The sequence below is a fragment of the Manis javanica genome, chromosome 13 (genome assembly GCF_040802235.1).
Source record: "Manis javanica isolate MJ-LG chromosome 13, MJ_LKY, whole genome shotgun sequence".
Classification (NCBI taxonomy): Eukaryota; Metazoa; Chordata; class Mammalia; order Pholidota; family Manidae; genus Manis; species Manis javanica.
The window spans coordinates 63879264-63902886 of record NC_133168.1 but is presented as its reverse complement, the minus strand read 5'-3'; the positions used below and the strand labels follow the sequence as shown (position 1 = coordinate 63902886).

At 39.4% G+C, this 23623-nt stretch overlaps 1 protein-coding gene and 2 pseudogenes across 4 annotated transcripts in view; 1 reads left to right on the top strand and 2 right to left on the bottom strand.

The window, feature by feature from the left end:
- The window catches only part of ADGB (androglobin), a 192788-nt gene continuing 169165 nt past the window's right edge, over positions 1-23623 (bottom strand). For 3 of the 4 annotated variants that reach the window (XM_073219724.1, XM_073219722.1, XM_073219723.1), the window contains 5 exons: positions 17989-18165; positions 17161-17263; positions 2980-3070; positions 2089-2272; positions 1-988 (listed from right to left, as the gene is read on the bottom strand). In XM_073219724.1, coding sequence (XP_073075825.1) covers positions 803-988; positions 2089-2272; positions 2980-3070; positions 17161-17263; positions 17989-18165 — 741 coding nt within the window. In that variant the 3' untranslated portion in view covers positions 1-802. Of the gene's footprint in view, positions 989-2088; positions 2273-2979; positions 3083-9645; positions 9856-17160; positions 17264-17988; positions 18166-23623 lie in introns of all 4 variants that reach the window. The other variant, XM_073219725.1, reaches the window with a different exon arrangement.
- LOC140845766 (ceramide synthase 4 pseudogene) lies at positions 9863-11068 on the top strand (annotated as a pseudogene).
- LOC108402961 (calcium-independent phospholipase A2-gamma pseudogene) lies at positions 19645-23158 on the bottom strand (annotated as a pseudogene).

The following is a 23623-nucleotide window of genomic DNA, read 5'->3' as shown; positions in this document are numbered from 1 at the left end:
ATGTTTGCATATTTAATTGGGTAAAATTATATATACACATATCTAAAGAATTAAACATTTTAATAATAAAGATTTAAATAAATGAAAAAAGGAAAATCATCTATCAAAGTGAAACAGCTTTGGCTGGCTGAAACAATACTATGGGAGTTTTCACCTGAGAAAGTCATGACTTGACAGTGTACCTTTGGGAGAACCCAGTTTCCTACTATGCACCTCAGTTAAATCCACTCATTGCATTTTTCTAAAACCAGATACAAGACCATGTTCTCTGTCCCACAAAAAATGCGGTACCGTTACCCATGACAACATATGTGGGATCACATTCTCGATGTCTGGGTTACCCGACAGACTGTTAGGATTTAGAATGCTAACACTTCAGGTGGGCTTAACCCACAGTAGTTCTTGCCCAGGGAGGGAGCTTTATGAAAGTTCAGGTTAAAAAAAAAAAAAGTGAAGCATAACTTTTAACATTTTTAAGTCTTTAGAGATAGTTTGTCTAAGAACAATAGCTACTGTCCTCATTGTTGAATTTTTTAAAGGCAATCCTGTTTGCTCGCTTAGGATCTTTACTACTAACAAAAAATGCAGCAATCCAGGGCGAGACACATATCTTTTATTGCCTTCTAAATATTTTTGAGACAATTTTTGTTCAAGTCAGAAAAATTTAAACTCTAATGACTTCTTCAAATAATAGCTTTCTGAGAAAACCTAACAAATTAACATTAAAAGAGATAAACTATTTCTAAGATGTAGGAAAATTTCTGTTTTCGATTGAAGAAGGGTAGTATTGGACATCTCCTTGCTACTTTCTCTTTCCTTTCTTTTTTGTCTGTGTGTCAGGAGCCGGGATCTTCTTTTCCAGCTCCGCCTGGACAGCTGCCTCCTCTGCAGCCAGGGCCTCCGACCTTAGGCGCTCAGCTTCCAGCAGCTTGTTTCTATACTCTTCCCGGATATTGGAGATCTTCTGTCGGGCTTCATCTAAGGAGTCCTGTTCCAAAACCGAACCCCAGGCAATAAGGTCTACAGATAAAGCCTCACTGTCCCAAAGGGGAGGGGGTGGGGGTGGGGTGAAAAACAAAAACAAAACACCCGCAAAACCCACCAAAACACAAAAAACATAAACCAATCCCTTTCTCCTTTCCTTATGTTAATAGTTTCATGTGGGAAATTACTGAGGAAAGATGAAAATTAGGTTGTGGTCTCAACTGTTTATCAATACATAAAATATGAGATAGCAAATGAGGGTAAATGAGATTTTAACGGAGTATCAGTGGGAGAGAAACAAAGAGAAAGGGGAAGAAAGAAATAGGCAGAGGTTTTGGCAAAGCCACTATCTCGTTGAATGAGTTTAAATATAATCTATATAATATATGCAGCCTCGTGTGTCTCTCACAGCAACTATGACAAATCACTAGTTCTCCACACATTCTATCCCTGACAAAATACATCTGGGCTGTAGTACGACACCTGCATTTTTAATTAAGCTTGATCTTTCATACTACAGAAATCTGCCTTTTTTGTGGGGGGGGCCAAGTCTAAATACGGCACCTCTAGTCTTCTGCTGGGGTGGATGAGTGACAGTCACCTAACTAACAAGGTTGAGGTGGTGACCTGCAATCCTAAATGCTGCCTAAATAGCTATAAATAAACCAAACAAACCCAATGATTTGATCTTCCTCCCACTTCACCTTCACTTCTTAAGTTGGCTGGTGCTACCAGTTTCTCTGCCTTTTGGGGATTCTGTGGAGCAATGTGGGGTGATTCTTGAATTTTTCTACTGTCTCGTTAGGATTCAGCTGCCTCGTCTGTTCATTCTGTCTTCCTCCAGCCATTGTCCAACTTCACAAATATTTTGTGGTCCTTTCCCCTCATTTTTTCCCATTTTGTAGATAGATTCCCAATACTGCATTTTAGGGGGATTTTAGGGAGTCAATGAAATTATATGTGTATAATCAAGTTTCTGAGAAGTTGGGAACTAAATGTTAGCAAAGCTTCTTTCTACCCAGGTTCCAAATGATGCTATGATATCATTTTAATATTACAAAAGAATTTGTCAACTGTGATCCATGTGTTCAGTTTCAGACTCACCTGCATTTCCCCGTACATCTCTAGGACTTCATCCTTTAATTTAAAACGTTCTTCTTGGTCAGTGCCTCGAACGCTAAGGACTCTGGTCCAGTACTGTCGAAACTGATGGACCTCCTCTGCCTTTTGCATTGCCTGCTGCTGATTCAGTTCCTCTGTTTGCAGCAGGGGCTCAGCTCTCGTCTTTCTTGATATAAAAACATCAAAAGAAATGTATAAGACATTCAGGAACTCTCGAATGAAGTCTACTTTAGAGCTCAAGTAATTTAAAATCCCATCAGTGGTGTGGTGGTGTGAATCAAATAAAATATGAGGCATAGAAAGAAAAAGCCATTATTTTTAGATGGGCTACACTTCATTTATTGAGTCATGATATTTTAGGAAAATATCAGAAAAATTTTAGAAAAATATCAGTAAAATTAGATGCTTCACTTGATGAGGTGGTCCATGGAATTGGTGTTCAAAGCTATGAGAGTATTTTGTAGGCTTTTCCTTTTATATTACAGCTAAATAATTTTGAAACTGTTTTCAAACTTCTAAATATGCTTGATTAACTGTTTCTCTGTTAATTCTATTGTCTAGTTTTTAAGAAAACTGAATCTAATTAGATAATGGCAGCAGGTATATTGGGGAATTTTCTGTTGTTCAACTTGCCTTAATAAGGCTACAACTTAAATCTTTGCAGAAAGCATTTAAGTGCATTTATGACTGACCTAGTAAAACATTTGCTAAATTTGAGGTGTAAAATTATGCACTTCTAAAAATTTAAATACACAGAAAATATATTAAGCATTTAATTTCTAATTTTCTGTTGTTTAGCAACTGCCTGTTGGCAACGTACCCAAAATTCTATGAAGACAGATGTCTACATTGGTCATGTTTATTAAAACTTACCTTACATATTGAGTTAAGTCTACACATTCTAGCTCTTTTCGAATAAGTCGTGGGGACATATCCAAAATTGTTGGGGATCGTGAACAGGGCCCTGTTAAAAAATAAAAAAAGCCCCAGCCTTTCAAAAAAGAACCAAAAATGACTAACTAGATGACTGTTATATTTCATTTGAACTGAAAATAATATTCTGGTAGAAAAGCAACCATTAATTAATTGGGCTGTCTTATTTAACATGGTTTTAATGTGATTTAATATTACTTTTATATTAAAATAGAATTCTATTTTATATTTATCCTTTCGCTGGTGTTACTCACTTGTAGTTAAGTGAGACATGACAAAATGAATATACTTTATAAGAAGAGTAACAAAAGGTTATTCTAATTATAGTTAAATAAAGATGGAGACAGAAAAGATATCATATTTCAAGTTACAAAATTGCATTATAACCAAGTTAACTGTCCCCATGTTTAAAGAGCTTGTTATGTGTATGAAAATTATCCTAAGCACAATAGGAGGGGGTATAAAAATGTTTAAGACACAGCATACTACCTTCAAGAATCTTTTAGTACAGTTGAGTAGACAATAAATACTTAGTAAACTGAAAATTGAATTAGCAGGAGCTTTTACTTCATGGACTCACATGAACCCCTAAGAACAGACTTAAGGAAGAGTCTAAGATGTTAGCCACTGAGCCTTTCCAGACCATCTGATCTCTCTTGTTTTCAAATTATTGAAGCATAATTTACATTCCATAAAATTCACTCACTTTTTTACACAAGTTTACAGAGTTGTGCAGCCAGCACCAAAATCCAGTTCCAAAGCATTTGCATTATCCTCCAAAATTCATTGTATTCACATAGAGTCATTCTCCATTTCCACTAGAAGTCCAAGCAACCATTAAACCTGTTTCATGTGTACAGACCTGACTTTTCTGGACATTTAATATAAGAAGTAGGAATGGTAAAATTATGTTTGACTCATTGAGAAACTGTCAAATTGCAGTGTTTTGATCACTGTTAGCTTTGTAATAAAATCTGAAATCACAAAGTAAAATCCTTTCCCTTGGCTCTTTATCAAAATTATTTTGGTCATTCTGGGTCTTTTTCATTTCCATATGATTTTTGGAATCAGTCTGCCAAATTCTGTAATTTTTCTAATTATAGTTAAAGATGGAGACAGAAAAGATGTCATATTTTAAGTTACAAAATTGCATTATAACCAAGTTGTAAAAGCCCCCAGCAATATTGTAGCATGCTTAATTTGTAACAACTTAAGAGTGATCATTCATTCAGAAATGACTAGGATTTTGATAGGGATTACACTGAATATATAGATCAATGGGGAGAATTACTATCTTACTATATTCAGTCTTTTAAAATTCCTTTCAGTGATGTTTTTTAGTTTTCACTATACAAGTCTCCCACTTTTGTTAAATTTATTTCCATATGTTTATGAATGATGCTATCATGAATGAAATTATCTTAATTTTATGTTTTGATTGTTCATTTACAATATATAGAAATGAAAATATAGTTGACCTTGGACAAAAAGGGTTTGAACTGTACAGGTCCACATATATACAGATTTTTAAAAATAAACATTTTTTCATTTTGTTGTAAGCTTGCAGACGTAAAAAAAATTTTTAATCACATTTTTTTCCAGTTTATCACTGCCTTTTTGGGAGAAAGTATGTCAAAACTCTGCCACGTCAGAATTTTCACTTCCCTAACACCCCTCCAACTAACTATTTAATCTTGGTTTTCACACGTGGTTTGTAAAAGCCTCCAGCAATATTGTAGCATTGCTTAATTTATAACAACTTAAGAGTGATCATTCAGAAATATAATCAAATATACCTTTAAAAAACATAATAAAACAAAAGCACCCAAATTTTTCTTAAAAAAATGAAGTTATGATGCATGAGAGAAAACAATATAGAATACAAATTTCAACCCTACTACATTATTAAAACATAAATTCAACCATGTTTTTCATTTTATAACATTAAATAAAACATTCCTGAAGTACTGACATTTTATAATACAACTCTTCTAGAAACCAGTGGCCCATAACTTCTCTTTTTTCATTATGATTACTCTGGTGCCCTAGATTTCTAATGTTCACTTGCTTTTCTTATTAATGTATCTACTTATGTATATTTTGGGCATTTCAAACTTGAGCTATTTCTATTAGATACCAACTCTGTTCACTCTAACTGCAAAGAGAATATTTTCTCATTAATTAGATGTTTATATTTTCTTACATCTTGCCAAAGAATATATATTTAAACAGAGGCAGGGGGAAAGAGGCATAGAAGGTTAATCTTCACGTTCAGCTACGAAGCTATTATATCAGAATAGGGTGTGAGTGTAGTGTGATGGTCTCGGACCTCTAGAATAGTGCGGCTCAAAGTGTGTGCGTGTGTGTGTGTGTGTGTGTATGTGTGTGTATGTGTGTTTACAGTCCTCCACCTGCATATAGGTCCTCTCTGGAATAAGTTCTGAAATTGAGAGTATATATTTGGAAATATTTTTGTAGAAGTTGGTCATCACTAAGTCATTCTATTATATTTTACAAAAGTTTCAGTTTGCAACAGACTAGGGGAAAAAATTTCCTCCATTCTAGATAGTATGAGAATCACTTTAAAAGACATGGTGAAGAATAGTTTGACTGATTGAAGAGAGTTTGGGAAAACATTTGGGAATAAATACAAAGACCACATCCAACCTTTGGAAGAGACACATAGCACAGGCCCCCAGAAAAAAAAGGGAAGTAGAAAGCAACATTTGGACTCGACCAGTTGGCATTGAGGAAGAATGCTTTGGGTTTCCCATGGAATTCCTGGGAACAGCAGGATAGCTGGAGTCCCAGTTCTCCAGCAGGATTCCTTCTACATCCTCAGCCCCTGGAGTTCACGGACAGCACACGCCTTCTTGGATGGAGCGTGAGTCCATTTCTCTTGGTGGTGTGTAATTAAACATCATTTTATATTAAATTAGAATTAAAACAAAACACATTTAAGAACATCTTGAATAAGTTTTTGCTTGTGAACATGCTCCTTTGGCCTAGGTCTTCCATTCCTGCTCACTGTTACCTCTCTCCTTCCTGTCCCTTGTCCCCTCCTTCCTATCCAAAAAGACACCCTGTGCAGTTTTGAAGCTTTAGTACAAATGTCTGAAGACTCTGCTGTGACGACCTGAGGGGCAGGGAGCTGACACACTGCTCTGGGGCTCTGGGCGAAATGAAATCTGCACTGTGACTGCAGGGACACACTGTCTCAGGCTGGTGTGAAGCATAATGATTATGTGCAGTTGTCTTGACTTAAAGATTACCTTGTAAGTATATAAATAAAAAATCTGATATCAGAATTTAACTATAGTTTCATTTTCAGATCTTTGAATTAACTAAATGTGGGGAAAAGTTTATCTTTAACTAGAGATCACAATATGTAGACTCAAAATAATTAGGGTTGGAAAACTGATTCTATCCAAATTGTTTCAGCTTCCTGCCCTTGCATGAGCCCTTTAGTAATCTGAGGCAGAGAAGGCAGTGTATTCATAGAGGCTCAAGTCAGAGACTATGTACAACAGCTCTCTATGAATGACCTACAAATCTAAAATGATAGGTTACTTGATAATTATTCAAGTAAGTTTCAGTGAGATTGGCCATGTGCATTATTACCTATTAAATGAGCACTTATTTTCAGCGTATTCGTTCAAAAATATCAGAATATCTTATTAGTATAGGAAAAACAGCCTTAGAATATTTGAATTCACCTTTTCACTCTGGGAACCCCTCGAGACCTGTTTTTAATTTTAAATACTCAGGCTGGTTTAACAATGTTTTTTTTGGTATACCTTCCCCCCTTTTTTTAATTCTGGTATCATTAATCTACAATTACATGAGGAACATTATGTTCACTAGACTGCCCCCATCACCAAGTCCCCCCCACAAACCCCATAACAGTCACTGTCCATCAGCATAGTAAGATGCTGTAGAATCACTACTTGTCTTCTCTGTGTTACACAGCCTTCCCTGTGTCCCCCCACAACATTATACATGTTAATCACAATGCCGCCTTTCTTCCCCCCCACCCTTATCCCTCCCTTCCCATCCATCCTCCACAGACCCTTTCCCTTTGGTAACTGTTAGTCCATTCTTGGGTTCTGTGTGTCTGCTGCTGTTTTGTTCCTTCAGTTTTTTCTTTGTTCTAATACTCCACAGATGAGTGAAATGATTTGGTACTTGTCTTTCTCGGCCTGGCTTATTTTACTGAGCATAATACCCTCTAGCTCCATCCATGTTGTTGCAAATGGTAGGATTTGTTTTCTTCTTATGGCTGAATAATATTCCATTGTGTATATGTACCACATCTTCTTTATCCATTCATCTACTGATGGGCACTTAGGTTGCTTCCATTTCTTGGCTATTATAAATAGTGCTGTGATAAACATAGGGGTGCATCTGTCTTTTTCAAACTGGAGTGCTGCATTCTTAGGGTAAATTCCTAGGAGTGGAATTCCTGGGTCAAATGGTATTTTTATTTTAAGCCTTTTGAGGAACCTCCATACTGCTTTCCACAAAGGTTGAACTAATTTACATTCCCACCAGCAGTGTAGGAGGGTTCCCCTTTCTCCACAACCTCGCCAACATTTGTTGTTGTTTGTCTTTTGGGTGGTGGCAATCCTTACTGGTGTGAAGTGATATCTCATTGTGGTTTTAATTTGCATTTCTCTGATGATTAGTGATGTGGAGCATTTTTTCATGTGCCTGTTGGCCATCTGAATTTCTTCTTTGGAGAAGTGTCTATTCAGCTCCTCTGCCCATTTTTTAATTGGATTATTTGCTTTTCATTTGTTGAGGTGTGTGAGCTCTTTATATATTTTAGATGTCAACTCTTTATCAGATCTGTCATTTATGAATATATTTTCCCATACTGTAGGATGCCTTTTTGTTCTATTGATGGTGTCCTTTGCCATACAGAAGCTTTTCAGCTTGATATAGTCCCACTTGTTCATTTTTGCTTTTGTTTCCCTTGCCCAGAGAGATATGTTCATGAACAAGTCGCTCATGTTTATGTCCAAGAGATTTTTGCCCATGTGTTTTTCTAAGAGTTTTATGGTTTCATGACTTACATTCAGGTCTTTGATCCATTTCGAATTTACTTTTGTGTATGGGGTTAGATGATGATCCAGTTTCATTCTCTTACATGTAGCTGTCCAGTTTTGCCAACACCAGCTGTTGAAGAGGCTGTCATTTCCTCATTGTATGTCCATGGCTCCTTTATAGTATATTAATTGATCATATATGTTTGGGTTAATATTTGGACTCTCTTTCCTGTTCCACTGGTCTGTGGCTCTGTTCTTGTGCCAGTACCAAATTGTCTTGATTACTGTGGCTTTGTAGTAGAGCTTGAAGTTGGGGAGTGAGATCCCCCCCACTTTAGTCTTCCTTCTCAGGATTGATTTGGCTTTTTGGGGTCTTTGGTGGTTCCATATGAATTTTAGAACTATTTGTTCCAGTTCATTGAATAATGCTCTTGGTGTTTTGATAGGGATTGCATTGAATCTGTAGATTGCTTTAGGCAGGATGGCCATTTTTACAATGTTAATTCTTCCTAGCCAAGAGCATGGGATGAGTTTCCATTTGTTAGTGTCCTCTTTAATTTCTCTTGAGTGTCTTATAGTTTTCAGGGTATAGGTCTTTCACTTCCTTGGTTAGGTTTATTCCTAGGTATTTTATTCTTTTTGATGCAATTGGTTTAGCAATTTTGAGAAGAGAACCATGGTTTGTGTTTCTAAGGATGTTTTGTCCAAAATAGCTTCCTTTCCTGCCTGGGTTCTGAACAAGTAGAGAAATAAAGATGAAGATTTTACTATTGATGCAAGTATCATTGGAGAGTGTAGTTCTATGCGAGAGCCAATTGCACCAGGACCACAGAACCCTGAAGCCGCCCGAGCCCTTCCGCCTCCCTCAGTCATGGGCAGTGCTTCCGACTGAGGAGCAAGCAATGGACCCAGGCTCCTCCATGGGCACCCAGGTCATTCTTTCCAAATTCACCAATCAGATAAAACACAGCCCCTTATCAACAGAAAGTGCAGGAATTGCTTAGGGAATATCCTTCCACATGTAGATCAGCAATGTGGAAAGGCATTTCTCTGCAACAGCCTCCATCAAAGTTGTAGGTTCACTTTAGTGGATAAATACAAGTCCATATGATACAGAAATGAACCAAGTGAGCATGGCTTGTGAACCACTGAAAACTGCTTTCTTTTCCACATGTTAGAAACCAAATATTTAAAGTTTGTTATAAAAACTAAAAATAAAATCTGTCATGTAGTACTCTATAGATAAAAAATGATCTGTGTTTAGGGACAAGTGTATATGAGGTCACTGCAAGTTTTTCATATTTATAGACACAGAAAACTGACCAAAGACATACCTGCTCCTTTTATTTTGGCCACCTGTATCATTAAGAAAAGTATTTAGTAATGAGTTCCTTGAGCAGATTAACAACTTTGAGAAGCAAAATGAGCATCTAGGAATGTAAAACATATGTTTGTCTATATTTTCATCCTAGCTGTCACATATATTTAAGTCAGTGTCTATCCCAGAATTTTTACTTAAAAATATATATTTATCTTACCCATGAGAGCAACATTTACAGAGTTTTTCTTCCGCTCTGCTCACGCTCCTCCTTCCCTACCAGGGGTGTTCCTCCACTTTCACTGATAAGCGATTTTGCCAGATCCTTCAAGCCCTTGGTGATTTGCCACTTCTTCCACAGCACGATCCCGGATGAGGCGCCCTCTGTACTCTCTAAATTCATGGGACTCTTTGCGTCTGACTCTTTTAAGGCACTTGCAGGTGTTTCTACTGCAATATGACATATGCAGTACTAAAAAAACTTGCATACTAAGAAGTCACATGCCCACCGTAACAGGGCTAATGGGAGCACAGATCTGCAGTGGCAGACTCTAAAGCTTTGCAACTTCTAACCAGAGCATTAAGGAAAACAATCGTCGGCATCTGGTGATCTATATATCCCCGGCAGCCAGTGTGTCTGGAAGCTGCCTCGGGATATGAAGACTTTGCTTAAAAAAAAAAAAAGAGGGTTTTTGGAGGTGACAGTTACACAAACCAGCCCCTGAAACCGGCCCTGTATTGCTGGTACCTCCTGGAGCGGAGGTTCTGCATCTCAGGGCTGATCACCTGCCTTTCTACATCAAGCGCAAGGACTGCAGGGAGCAGTTGGTGCACCACCTCATGGCCATCACCCAGGTCGCCTTCTCCCACTGCTCGAACCTGCTGGCATCGGCTCTGGTTCTGCTGCTGCATGAGTCCTCGGACTGCCTGCTGGAGGTCTGTGAGACGTTCAGCTGCACGCACCGGTGGCATGGACGCGACACTCTCTTCACCATCTTCTCCTGGGTCTCCTGTACACTCGTCTCGTGCTCTTCCCCACCCAGATCCTGTACACCACGCTCTTCGAGCTCATCGCTGAGTCAGGCCCCTTCTTTGGCTACTACTTCTTCAACGCGCTCCTGGTGATGCTGCAGCTGCTGCATGCCTTCTGGTCCTACCTCGTCCTTCGCATGATCTGCAGCTTTGCCGTGAGAGGCCAGGTAAAGGACATTCGTAGTGCCATTGAGGAGTTGGATTCGAGCCACAGGGAGGCTTCCCAGAGGGGCCTCAGCTGAAGAACGGGGCTGCTGCCGTCCATGGGCCTCGGAGCCGGGCAGCTGGGTGGCTAGCCAACGGGCACATGCTGGCCACGTAGCCAGCCCCGTACTGGCCGCGAGGGGCCGCCACAGTGCTCGGGCTCGTGGGCAGCCCTTACTCCAGCTCTGCAGAGCCAGGGAGGGCGCCACCCCCAGACCGGGGGTCGGGGGCGGGCTGACGATCCATCTGCAGCCCCTTCCTTCTGCCCACACTCCCTCCTTCCCTTGGGCAACCGGACAGAGCTGGGTGTGGGGGTGGCAGCGGGACGCTGTGACCCGCCAGAGCCACCTCCAGACTGCAGCCTGGGGACTGTGAAGAGCTCCGGTCAAAAGGGGTCCAATAAAACCTTAACGGAGCCAAGATTTTTTTTTTTGTGTGTGTGTGTGTGTGTGTGAAAACCAGTTTTTAATGAAAAAAAATACTGAAAGTATGCCACAGTATCTATATATTCATCTGAAGAGTACAAAGATAGAATTTTGAAAAAAAGCGGTCTTAACACTATAGAAAATAAATGTGGGTCTTAAATTGTTCAAAGGAAACACTTTAAAAAAGTAATGTTTCATATAATGAAAAAAGCAATTAGAGGTAATAAATTATAAATAGAGTAGTTCAGATATTGTTTCTTTTTTAGCATTAGTTTTTCTAAATAAGTTAAACTACAAACACTTCACATTTGTTATATTCTTTCACAGAAATTGTGGAACTGAAACAATAATCCCATCTCATGATCTTTACATAGACTACACTGGTCCTTGACCATTTTAGATTTAAAACATACTTTGGTTTTTGGAGGTGAGAGATTACAAATGAAAATAGGGCCTCTGAACTCTTATGGCTGCTGGGGTAGGCCCTGGAGGAGGTTAACCTGCCCCCCACCCCCTTGTGAGAGCTGGGTATGGACAGGGTTCTCTCTTGGGAGGGGGGGCCTTGCGTGTAGGTACTTGTCTGAAATTGTTTTTAAACAGAGCAAAAAGAGCTCTTGCTTGTGAAATTGCAAAGCTGGAAGTTTTTTTCTTAATGCTGCAATTGTTCTCCCAGTGCCCCAGATCCCTATGCCTGGGACCTACCACAGCCCCCACACTATGCACACACTGTTCCCCATTTATCAACTGCAGATGATTTAAGTGGTGTTATACTCTGTTTCAAATGAAAGGCAGTAATACATTAGTGCTTAAGAGCATGGAGAAACGTTGAAATAAAAGGCAGACATTTAGTAATCGAAAGTTGGCTCTTTAAAAGTATTTTTAAAATCGAAGCACCCCTAGAGCAAGACCAACTTAGAAAAAAAAGGGTTAAAATAAAATTTCTTCTAGGAAGTTTAAGTTAGATAAAATAGATACATTTCTTATAAAAAACTGCTTACTAATCTTGTGTGGGTGAAATTGTAATATTTCCAGAATCTCTCGCCTGGCTTTAGTGCACCTCCATACCATACCTTGGTGTTTCCAAGGGGTGGAGAGAAGTAGTCCATCTCCTTATCAGTAGGAAATTGCAAGAGTGAGTGAGGGCATGTGTGGACCAGAGAGGATGAGTGGGGTCTCTTCTTCTGAAGCCAGGTCAGACAGACGTGGGACGACTGCTTGTAAGAAATAAATGGGTTTCTCCCACTTTATTTCTCCCTTTGGCACAAATTCTGAAACACTTCTACCAGTTGATATGAAAGGGCATCAGGTGGGACTGGGATAAAACATGTGCAGCTGCTTTTACTTCTGCTAAGCAGGTAGTTAAGACCATACAGGCCTTGAGTGTAATGGACTCATCAAGGCTCTGTGGGCTAGATGTTCATGTGACCAGAAATGGTTATGGATGGGGCCTTTGGCAGCAGTTTCAACAGGCATACCAACCTTTTGGATTCTGGTCACAACTATGGAAAGGAGTAGAGGTCTGGTACACCTTGACAGAGAAGCAACTGCTGCTGTGTACCTCGCCTTGCTGGCTATGGAGCCCATTACTGAAACAGCTCCAGCTAAGGTAATAACCACCTATCCAATCAAAAGGGTAGGTGCAAGATGGGACTGAAAGGATATGGAGTGGTGTGGCACAGAAACCTACACTAGCCAAGTAGGGGACATATTTACATCAACATAGTGCCCTCTCTACTAGCCCTGTTGGAGAATCCAATGCTTATTTGGGCCAGTGACGTATACCAGTGGAAAGCAGGAAGAACTCGCTTTTGAGCCATTGGTACCTGAGTGTTCTTATCAGGAGGGAAAAGCCCCTGTACCTGAAGATGCTCTGTATATAGATGGCTTCAGTTGTGGGCAGCCTCCGAATTGGAGGGCTGGGGCTTTCCATCCTAAGACTGAGACAATATAGGACAGAGGACTATATATTGACAGATAGACAACATAGGAAGGAGGACAGACAGGGGAAGAGCAGCCAATGGGCTGGGTTGTGGGCAGTATGGCTCGTGATCACCCAGGAGCCCTCCCCCATAGTTGTCTGCTCTGACAGCTGGGCTATCTATCAGTGCTTGACCCTGTGGCTACCGACGTGGCACCATGCCAACTGGATGGTTGGCCACCAGCCCCTTTGGGGGCAAGAGTTGTAGCAAGACCTATGGGTATCTGGTCAGACTAAGACAGTTACTTTATACCATGTGACTGGCCATTTGCCTTTGGCATCCCCAGGGAATGATGAAGCAGACACATTGACCCGGGTACACTGGCTAGAAGGAAAGCCTGCCTCTGACGTAGCCCAATGGCTACACCAGCATTTGTTGCATGTGGGGCAAAAGACAATGTGGGCTGTAGCCCATTGGTGGGGCTGGCTGTTGACCTTTGAAGAAGTCAGCAGAGCCCAGAAGGAGTGCCTTGTGTGCTCTAAGAGGGACTCACATGAGTCCTACAGCAATATGGGACAACAGTAAAGGGGCCAATTCCCCTTGTCAGGTGGCAGATAGACTATATTGGGCCTCTGCCCATATCAGAAGGATATCAGTATGCCATGACTTGTGTGGACACGACTACTGGACTACTGGGTGCTTTTCCTGCACATTGTGCAGATCAGCAAAAAAAAGAGGGGTCTAGAACATCTCTTTGCAGCTTATGGCCAGCCACAGGTGATAGAGAGTGATCAAGGCACCCACTTTACTGGACATGCATTACAAGAATGGGTGCAGCAATTAGGAATAAAGTAGAAGTTTCATGTGCCATATAACCTTACTGGGCAGGGATGATAATGGTTTGTTGAAATTTGGCCTGAAGTCGGAACTGACTTCAGGGCTGGTCAGCTCATTTCTGGACAGTGCTATGGCATTTGAATAAGAGGCCCTGAAAAGGCCCCATGGATATGCTAACACACATTGCTGCCTCTCCTATACAACTGTATGTGCAAACCAAAGAGGAGTTACTGAAGCCAGGATATGGCCAGCAGAGCAACATTCTGCTGCCAGCCCCAACTGCATTAAACCCTGGAGACACTTTTGAGTGGACATGGCCCTGGACATTTTGACACATGAACCAGCGATAGCTGGTGCTTCTGGCACCTTGGGGAAAAGGCCTGGAAGCTGACCTCCTGTGTATTCCTGGAGTAACACAGAATGGCCCCCAAAGATCAACAGAAGTGTACCCCAAATGTCTGAGAGGTAAGAGCATCTTACAGGAAAGTTTTGTTTTATCTTTATGGCCAGTGCATGTACTTCCCATAGCCCTACATATTGACCCTTCCATAACTCCCACAGGAAGTGGGGTGAAAGCCTAGTATACTAGACCAGGACAAGATCCTGCCACTGTCCTATCACAGGACCACTCTCTTGCATGCATCCTACCTGATGGGCAAGATTTGCCTATGCTGATGTTATTAAAACATGTATGTTATCACCCTTAAGGTTCTTTTCTTCTACAGTCCCTGTGGCCTGGCCCCACCCCCTGGCTGTAGCTACTACATGATGATTGCTCTGAACTCTCTACCTGTTCAGCTACTGACTGCCTGTGAATGGGTGAGCTATGGACTAAACCTGCATAGGACTTTGAACTTAGCTGAATCCTCTTGCTTGAAGATTATCATGATATTATTGCTGTTGCTATTGTATGTTATTAATCTGGTTACAGTGCTCCACTTTTCTTGCACAGGAGTCATTGCAGAAGATGGGGAGCAAGTAGATTGTGAGGTGAGATTTCTGGAGGGGTGGGCTGTGGGTAAAATTGCAATATTTCCATAATCTCTCACCTGGCCTTAGTGAATATCCATATCAATAGGTATTCCCAAGGGGTGAAGAGAAATAGTCCATTTCCATATCAATAGGTAATTATAAAAGTGAGTGAGGGCATATCTGGACCGGAGAGGTTTAGTGGGGTCTCTTCTCCTACAGCCAGGTCAGAGAGACATGGGACAACTGCTGGTAAGAAATAAACAGGTTTCTCCCACTTTATTTTTCCCTTTGACTGATTTCAGTTTCAAAGGTATTTTGCCCTGGGATTTTCCCACTGGAGTTACATCCTGACACAAGAAGAAAGAGGAGAGCTAAATAGTGAGACATACAGAGTATCTGCTGCGTCAGCCCAAATATATGAAGTTCAAGAACAGGCAAAATGAATGCATGGTGATAGAACTCAGACTAATAGTCACCTTGAGAGAGGAAATGTCTGGGAAGTGGAATAAGGAAGACTTTGGGGATGTATTAAGTGTTTTATATCTTGATCTGAACAGAGGTTCCTGAGTGTGTACATATGTTAAAATTCATCAAGCTGTACCATGAACATTTGTGCCTTTTTTACATGTATGTTGTAGGACAAGGTCAGGCTCCTCTGAACCTTTGTTTCCATTAGGCTTTGTCCTTGACTTGTGAATCCTGCTAGTTTATTAAGATTCCTTCCACCTTTGATATCCAATTAAGCTCCTCTTCCCCCACTTTTGATATTTAATCAGGTTCTTCTCTGACTCTTGAGACCTAACCAAGTTCCTCTGAGTAATTTTTCCATCTACTTTCTGCTTATGGGCTATAAATTCCCACTCATCCCTCTTGTATTCAGAGCTGAGTTCAGTCTCTCTCTCCTATTATAACAGTCTGAACTGCTATTGAAATAGATTTGAATAAAATCTTCCTTAATTTTTAACAAATATCCAGTGCAATGATTTTTCTTTTATACATAATATAGCATTTTAAATTTCTATTCACTTTTGCATTCCTAATATTTTAGAAGACTTTAACAATTAGAAGACTTAGAAATATTTCAAATCCCAACATAGTCACTTTTTAGATATATGACTTAGGGAGAATAAGGTGGCTCTCTGAGCTTCAGTTTTTTGATCTGTAAGAGAGGAGGAGTAGTCTCTACATAGAGTAGCTGTAGGCTAGAGTGAGATGATAAACATCAAGTGCTTGGAACAGTGCCCATTCTGAGACTAAGGTGATTTTTTTTGTTTATACTCTTCACATGAGAAGTTAAAGGTCTTTTTTTTATAACAACTATTGAAATATATTCCTGAAGATGTAAGGGTAGAAAAGCATGATTTAGGATGTGAAAGCCTTCAGCCTTCCTGGACATTCCAGTGTGGTGATAGGTGGAGGCAGCCAAGGGTTCGTGAGAAGGCACTGGGGTCATGCAGAGCTCTGCATGCTGGCTTGTGTAACTCTGGACCCAGAGCAAGTTCCCAGCCAGAAGCAAATTACCTTTGAAATTGAAATCAGCCAAAGGGAGAAATAAAGTGGGAGAAACTGTTTATTGCTCACAAGCAGTCGTCCACTTCTGCTCGCCTGTGTCTCTCAAGACCCAGCTGCAAAAAGGGACCCCACCTAGCCTCTCCAGTCCAGATATGCACTCGCTCCCCCATGTAATTACCTATAGATATGGAGAGGGACTACTTCTCTCCACCCCTTGGAAACACCTATATATATGAGATGCACTAAGGCCAGGCAAGAGATTCTGGAAATACTGCAATTTTACCCACACTCTGTCTCTTGGTATCTTGTGAACCTAGCAAACTGCTGAGCTAATGACTCTGGTCCTGTGTCCTTACCAGTAATTTTGAAATAATATTATATTATTATTGAGATAATTAATACTTATTATTAAATAATAAAATATTAAGTGAAATAGTTTGTCTTTCCAGTTCCAGTCCCACAGCAATCACTCAGAGTATTTGCTTTATTACTATAATTCTTATTGTTATTATTTACTGTTGTCATTATCAGAAAGGCACCAGATTTAGAGTAGGAGGCCTGCCTTCCAGTTCACATATTGCCACCTTCTAACTAGGTTGCACCCTTATTTCTGGTTTCATCTTTTCTTAAATGGGGAAAATCATATGTACTTGAGAAAAAAGCAAACATCTGGTAAAAAAAAAAAAAAAGCATTTCAGAATCTATTTTCTTACAGGATTATATGTGACTTTTCACAATCCTGTAAGAAAATAGAATCTGAATTTTTGTTTTTTTACCCAGTATGACTCGCTGACTATCTTTTAGGAGGCACAAATCACAGCTCTGTGCTCAGAGGCGGCTGGGCTCCCACTGACCTTCGTCCATGGCTTTAGTTTGGCTGTCAGATACAGTCACACTCTCCGCCTCTGGTATTTTCTTAATGAACCGGCTGAGGTAATGTAGACGAGCCTGAGAAGCCTAAAGAGCAAACACTATCAACAGACAGTACAGGCAACACATCTTAACAATACACATAAGAAATAGGGAACTGTGAATGAATTGGGCAGTCTGGACCAGGTCAGCTCTCATCAATTATCAAATAAATTCAGAACCATCCTTGAGTTTGACGGTTATTTTTGAGAACTAATAAAAAAGCAATCCTGAAATTAATACACATGATGTGCTATCTTAGATCCAGCTGCTTCTCTACCTTTCTCACCGGCTTCAATAACCCAGAGCTGGGATATGAAACATGCTATAATGTTTCACTTACAGCAAAGTTTCTTATATAAAACTTAGTGGGGAGGGAGACATAAGGTATGTAGATTCCAAAAGGGGAGGCACATGCTTTCTATCTATCTATCTAAGGCTGTTCGAGATGTGAAAGCGCATGTTAAACGTTTTAATGCTTGCTTGTTTGGAAGTGCGAAGAGCAGGCGTGGAGATAGCCCACGCTATGGGAAAGAACAAGACGGCCCACAGCTTGGGCTGATAAACGGCCCCATTGGGTGCTTTGCTTTTAGATCAGGAGTGTGATGTTTCACGGGTCCAAATGTGGTCTTAACATTTAGTTAGTCGATGTCTGACAAAATTCTAGATGCCGTTCCTAAAGGAAAGGCTACGTGCTTTCACCAATGTGGCTCCTCCTCCAGACCTTGTGTAGGAAGGAAAAGTGAAAGAACAGCACTTCAAACTCTGCTGACCTTGACTGCTCTGCCTGGCTCGGTCGTCTCCCAGGCTTGTTTCAGGGCTCGGATTTCATCGGCTCGTTCTGTGTCTTTTTTTACTTCAAAAAAGTCTCCTTCACTGTGCTCAGTGACCAGCCTCAGAATCCAGTAGGGTTTATTTGGGTCTTCTTGTTGAAGGTGAGCAGCAGACATCTGATGAAATCAATTAAAGCCTTTGGGTCAGGTTCTTTCCTCCTTTCAAAAGGGTTTAGGTTTTACCCTGTGACTCCTAATTTCACTATTAGGTATTTACCCAGGAAAAGAAACACAGTTACAAAAAGACTTGGACAAGAATATTCATTACAGGGTTACTCACAATAGCCAAAAAAAAAAAAAGAGGAGGGAGAGACACAAATGTCTGTCAATTGACGAATAAACAAATTATATTCATATGATTGAATACTATTTAACATTAACATTAAAAGGCAATAAACTACTGATGTACACCACAGTGTGGTCCTATCTCAGATAGACATTATACTGAGATAAAGAAGTTGAGCACTAAAGAATACACTTGTATGATACATTTTTATGAAATTCCAGAACAGGCAAAACTGTTGCCTGGGGTGAGGTATGGAGATGACATGACCCACAGCAAAGAGGTTTGAGGGAATTTCTGAGCTTATGGAAATGGTCTATAACCTATACCCTGAGAGATACATGGGTTACATGGGGAATGCTCTTGTCAAAACTCAATGAATTGTACAATGAAGATTATTATATTTCATTGTATGCAAATTTTACTTAAAAACTGTAAAAAAAGTGATCCTAAATTACTTAGGCTCCCATAGCACTTCTTCACAAAAATGTGGGCAGGAATAGTTAACCATTTCCAGGTCTGGATATAGTTGATATATATCCATTATGGAAATTAACACTTTGATATCTCACAGAATCTCTTTCATGGACCATAGGCTGGGAGCAGACTGATACAGGACTTGAAAATGTTTAGATAAGTGAGGCTCACTGACAACTATCTGGTAGGGCAAGAGGCTTGAGTCTGATGTAGTTACTAGCACATTACACAAGATTGAGGCAACGTCAAAAATAAAGTTTCCATGTGCAGTTGGGTTACAATGTTACCAAAAAAACCTCTATTTTCTATAAATATTCCCCTAATATTCTTCTGAGAATTTAAATCTCAAAATTGGAAATTCTCTAATTTCTTCCCTTTAAAACACAGTATATATGCTTTTTATCATCTTATTATATTACTTGATAAATGAGCTTATTAAAAACTTCTCAAGTTTTGATCCTATGAAGGATGAAGCAGGGCCACATGTCCTGTAAGAATTTATGAATTGAGTTAAACTTACTAGTTTTAAGTTATAATAGTTTGTTTTTGTTAATGATAGGAGTATTTATCAGTGAATTCAAATAATTGATTTTATAACAATGCAGGATAAACTTGGAGCTACATCTAGAAGAGTTAACATACAACATTACCTTGAAGTTTCAGGAGAACAAAGTGGTTGATTAGATATTCATCTGTGTTTTTGAACCAAACCATGTTGAAATAAGCAATTTCAAATGGAAACCTGTATCTAGTTCTTTCACATTTCAAATGGAATAGTCCATTGATGGAGAAAATTCTGTTTTTCTCATCCATTTAGGTATAACAATAAAAGGCAGCATTTGGATTATAGAATGTAACTAATAAAAACATAAGTAATGTAAATTTAAGAAAAAATTAGCTTTTCCATTTGAAATATAACAATGATCAAATAAATTCAATATGATTATGGTGACTAAAACGAGAATACAAAGTATAATATGATAGTTTCCAGTTTCTTGTTTGGCACATAGATTGATACATTTTTGAACGTCAAACAATATAACACCAACATCTACTAAAACCAAATGGCACAATATCAAGATTCCTAAAGCTTACTTTAATTATTAGTATCATAAAAACCTAATGCCTATATGAATTCTGTAACCAAGCACATACTTTGTACTGTGCAAGCTGGTCCACCACCATCTTGTCCAGGATTCCCCAGAATTCATGAGTATTTCAAAGTTAACTCAGGCTGATTCCTGAAAGTAGTTATTTAATTTGATGGATCTTCTGATCAGGCCCTCAGTTTTGAGAATATATGCATACACTCATTGCAATTTTGAAAAGAGTGGAAGGCCATTATATGCATACATTATCTAATTGTTAGATTTCCGCAGAATTATTTTTTTTCTTTACAATATTTTTACAAGTTTTTTTCATGTTTTCTTCATTTCTTTCTGTACTTCAACCCTTTCAACTGCAGCTGATCCAGCTTTTCATTTGGACTTTCATCTAGAATTATGTTTTCACCCATTATAGGATTAAATCTAAAATAGGTATCAGGAGGTGACAGATCATCAAGTAGCATATAGGCCTCTGTCCGGCAGCACTGTCGACAACATTAGTTTGTTTTTCAAGCTTGTGTATGTCACAGTATTTCTCATATCACTGTCATAATTTCTCATGCCCATGGATACTGTGCACTTGAATGGGATGTCTGGCCAAAGACATTTATGCTCACATAGTTGCTAATGCTAAAGGGTTATTCATAAGCAAACCTTCATCTTGATGAAGATCATTGCCCATTGGCACATTGTGCAAAGTAGCCTGGAGCAGCAGATGAATCTCTCCTGGTCTGCCACATTTTATACAGACAGTTTCCCCAAAAGTGAGAGTTGACTCCAGGAAAATGACCGTAGTTTCCGAACACAGGAGTTTGGGGCATTATCCCTCTGTTGACCATGGTACTTACCACAACTACCTTAGGAAATGTAGGATTTCTGGCTGTTTCAATATTGGTACAAATCCCATTCTAACCTGAAGATTTCCCCATGTTTAGCTCATAAAATCCATGGCTCCAACCATGACATTTTTTGATGACACAACTGATTCTAATTTTCAATAAAGTTCCTGATTTTCAACCAGGGGTATATGAAATAATTCCAACATAAAAGCTAATACTGCATCTGTGTGTACACAACAAATGCAATCAAAGGTCTCATAAACTGGGTTCTCAGTAAGTTCAACTAACTTTTGCAGCATCTGAAGAGCAACAACATCCCTTGTTCTTCTACTATAAAGTATGAGAATTTGGATACCTTTCTATCTCGGGATTACATAGCGAATTAAGGCCAAAATTTCTCTAACTGCAGCCTGAATAGCACTGTCCAGAATTTTTCTCTGTCACAATAAATATAGAATAATTATTTCCTTGGAAATCACTCCTTTTCCCTCAGGAAATCTTAGCAGATGAAGAGTCAGTCCTTCAATCCTATTAATGCCACGATTTGGGTCTGTTGTTAATGCTTGAATTCAAGCCTGGGCTCTGTCTTCAACACTCACTCTTGTAATCTTTTCTTGCTGAAGAGGTAAGTGCTTTTTCTCCTTTGCTTTTTTGTCTTTGCTGATAGCCTGCTCAGCTTTAATCACCTCTTCTTGTTCTGACTCTTCTGACTGAACCATACTTTAATTTGGGGGCAAGTCCACCAATATAACCACCTTCTAAAGCTTACACACCTTCAGGAGGATGAGAAAGAAAGTTAGCAATACTTTGCTTACTAGAAAATGGAAGGATCTCAGGCATTCCACCAGGGCTTGAACACTGGTCCACAGTACGAAAAGAAGTTTCTAAGCTTCTTATCAGTCAGGATACCAGGGTCTGGACAACAGATCTTTCTTCTTCAATATTTTTAGCTTCATTCTCTGATTTGTCCTGGAAATGTTTATTTTCCTTTTTTGGAATATTTTTTCCCCCTTACATTAATGTATGAGTTGATATGATTTGATAAAAAGCAGAATGACTCCACATTGTGTGATTATAACTAGTCATGTAATGAAAAAGGCTTCACTTATCTCTTATCTTCATCCTTATCCATACCATGAGTTTTTTTAGAAAACTCTTTCCTGATGACTTAAGATTATGTATTTTTTCAGAGAACTGATGGCATGTTTCATGTTTTTCCATTTTAACCAGTCACTAACAGATACTTTTCTTAGTATTTGAGAACTTGGTGTAAGTTGAGGGAAACATGAAGTCATTTCATTCTGATTGCCAAAAACAACCTTTGAAACAAGGTTCAAAGTACTTCATAAATATGAACTCTCACTTGTGTAAATTCCTTGGGAGCAGAAGTGCTATTTCAAACTCTGCTTGGAGAGTGACATTGCTTACGGCAAGAATCTGCTTCATTTTTTGTTCATTTACGTCTTATTTTCCTTGTATGAAAACCTCTTTGTAGAATGGTGTGACTTATCCTCCAGCAATGTTCAGGCAAGTACAAGAACTGCAGTTGCTTGCTTCTGCTTCCCACAAAGATTTTTTGCACAATTGGATGCAGGTTGCAGCTGCATCTGTAGCAGGGGCAACTCATGTCTTCCCAGCATTGACACTGACTAGGACAGACTGCGGCAGCCGAGCTTCCAACACAAACAGAAGAGCAGCAGCCCAGGGGCGACCCCATCAATTCCATCCCACCCCAGAAGTCAGGATAAAGCTTTCTTCACAATGTTCCCAAGGGTAGATTCCAACTAAGAAATTAGATCTTGGAAATGGAAGTGGACAGGTTTTTCCATTACTGAAGTCTGAGAAAACCGATCATCATTTCTCTCAATTTGTTAATTTTCCTTTATTATCTTTTACTAGTGGTACCAACATCCTATTCAGTTAATCTTGCAAACCTGGGAGTTATACTTTGTTTCTTCCTGTTCCTTACCACCCACTTCAGATTAATAACTCCATACCCCATTTGTTTCCTAAATAATTCTTCCTTTCTTTGACCTGTACCCAGTATACCTCGCACTCTTGCCTGGATTATTGCAGTATTTTTTTGAATTGTTTTCCCATCTCTAATCTTTTCCCCTTTAAATTCATACCTTTAAAAGTTACCAGGGTTTCTGAAATGTAAATCCAATTATGTCAGTACACTTCTCAAAGCCTCCACCTTCCAGTCCTGCTTAGCCTAAACAGTGGTCACAAAAGGTAGGAAGATTTTTATTCTCATAGGTGTTTTGTTTGAGTTCAGTGTTTTTAAATAACTTGAATTTGAGTCTTTTTAGGCATGTGCTAGTACACCTCAGAATACCCCTAATCATTGTAACTACCTAACTGGCTCTGAAGGAATTTGGAATCATGACCTCTGGGCTGTAGACAGAGTCCCAGCCTTCTAATGAGGCACTCCACCTTTGACTTTTACCCCTCCAATCTCATCTTTCCTACAAAAAACAGACTGTGTTGGTTTATGCCTTAGAATGTTTTAGCTCATTGGCTCATTCAGGAAAAGACTAAAATGAGAACTTATTCTTCGTATTACTGCACATATAGTATCTAATATTAAAATTATTTACCTTCACTTTCCTCCTTTTATGAGTTCTTTGAGGGTAGGGGCTATATAATATTAATATTAGAAACCCAAGTCCCCAAAACAATATTTTACATAATAAAAGTTCAGTTAATGCTTTTTGATACCAAACCAGGAAAGGCAGCTTGCTGAAAGTATACAAGGAATGTCCTTAAGATGTAGCATTTGAAAGAACTCACTTCCTCTTTCCTGTACTCATGCCAGTCACACATTCACTCTCTTTGTTGCCTAGACCAGCATTTATCAGCTGCGGATG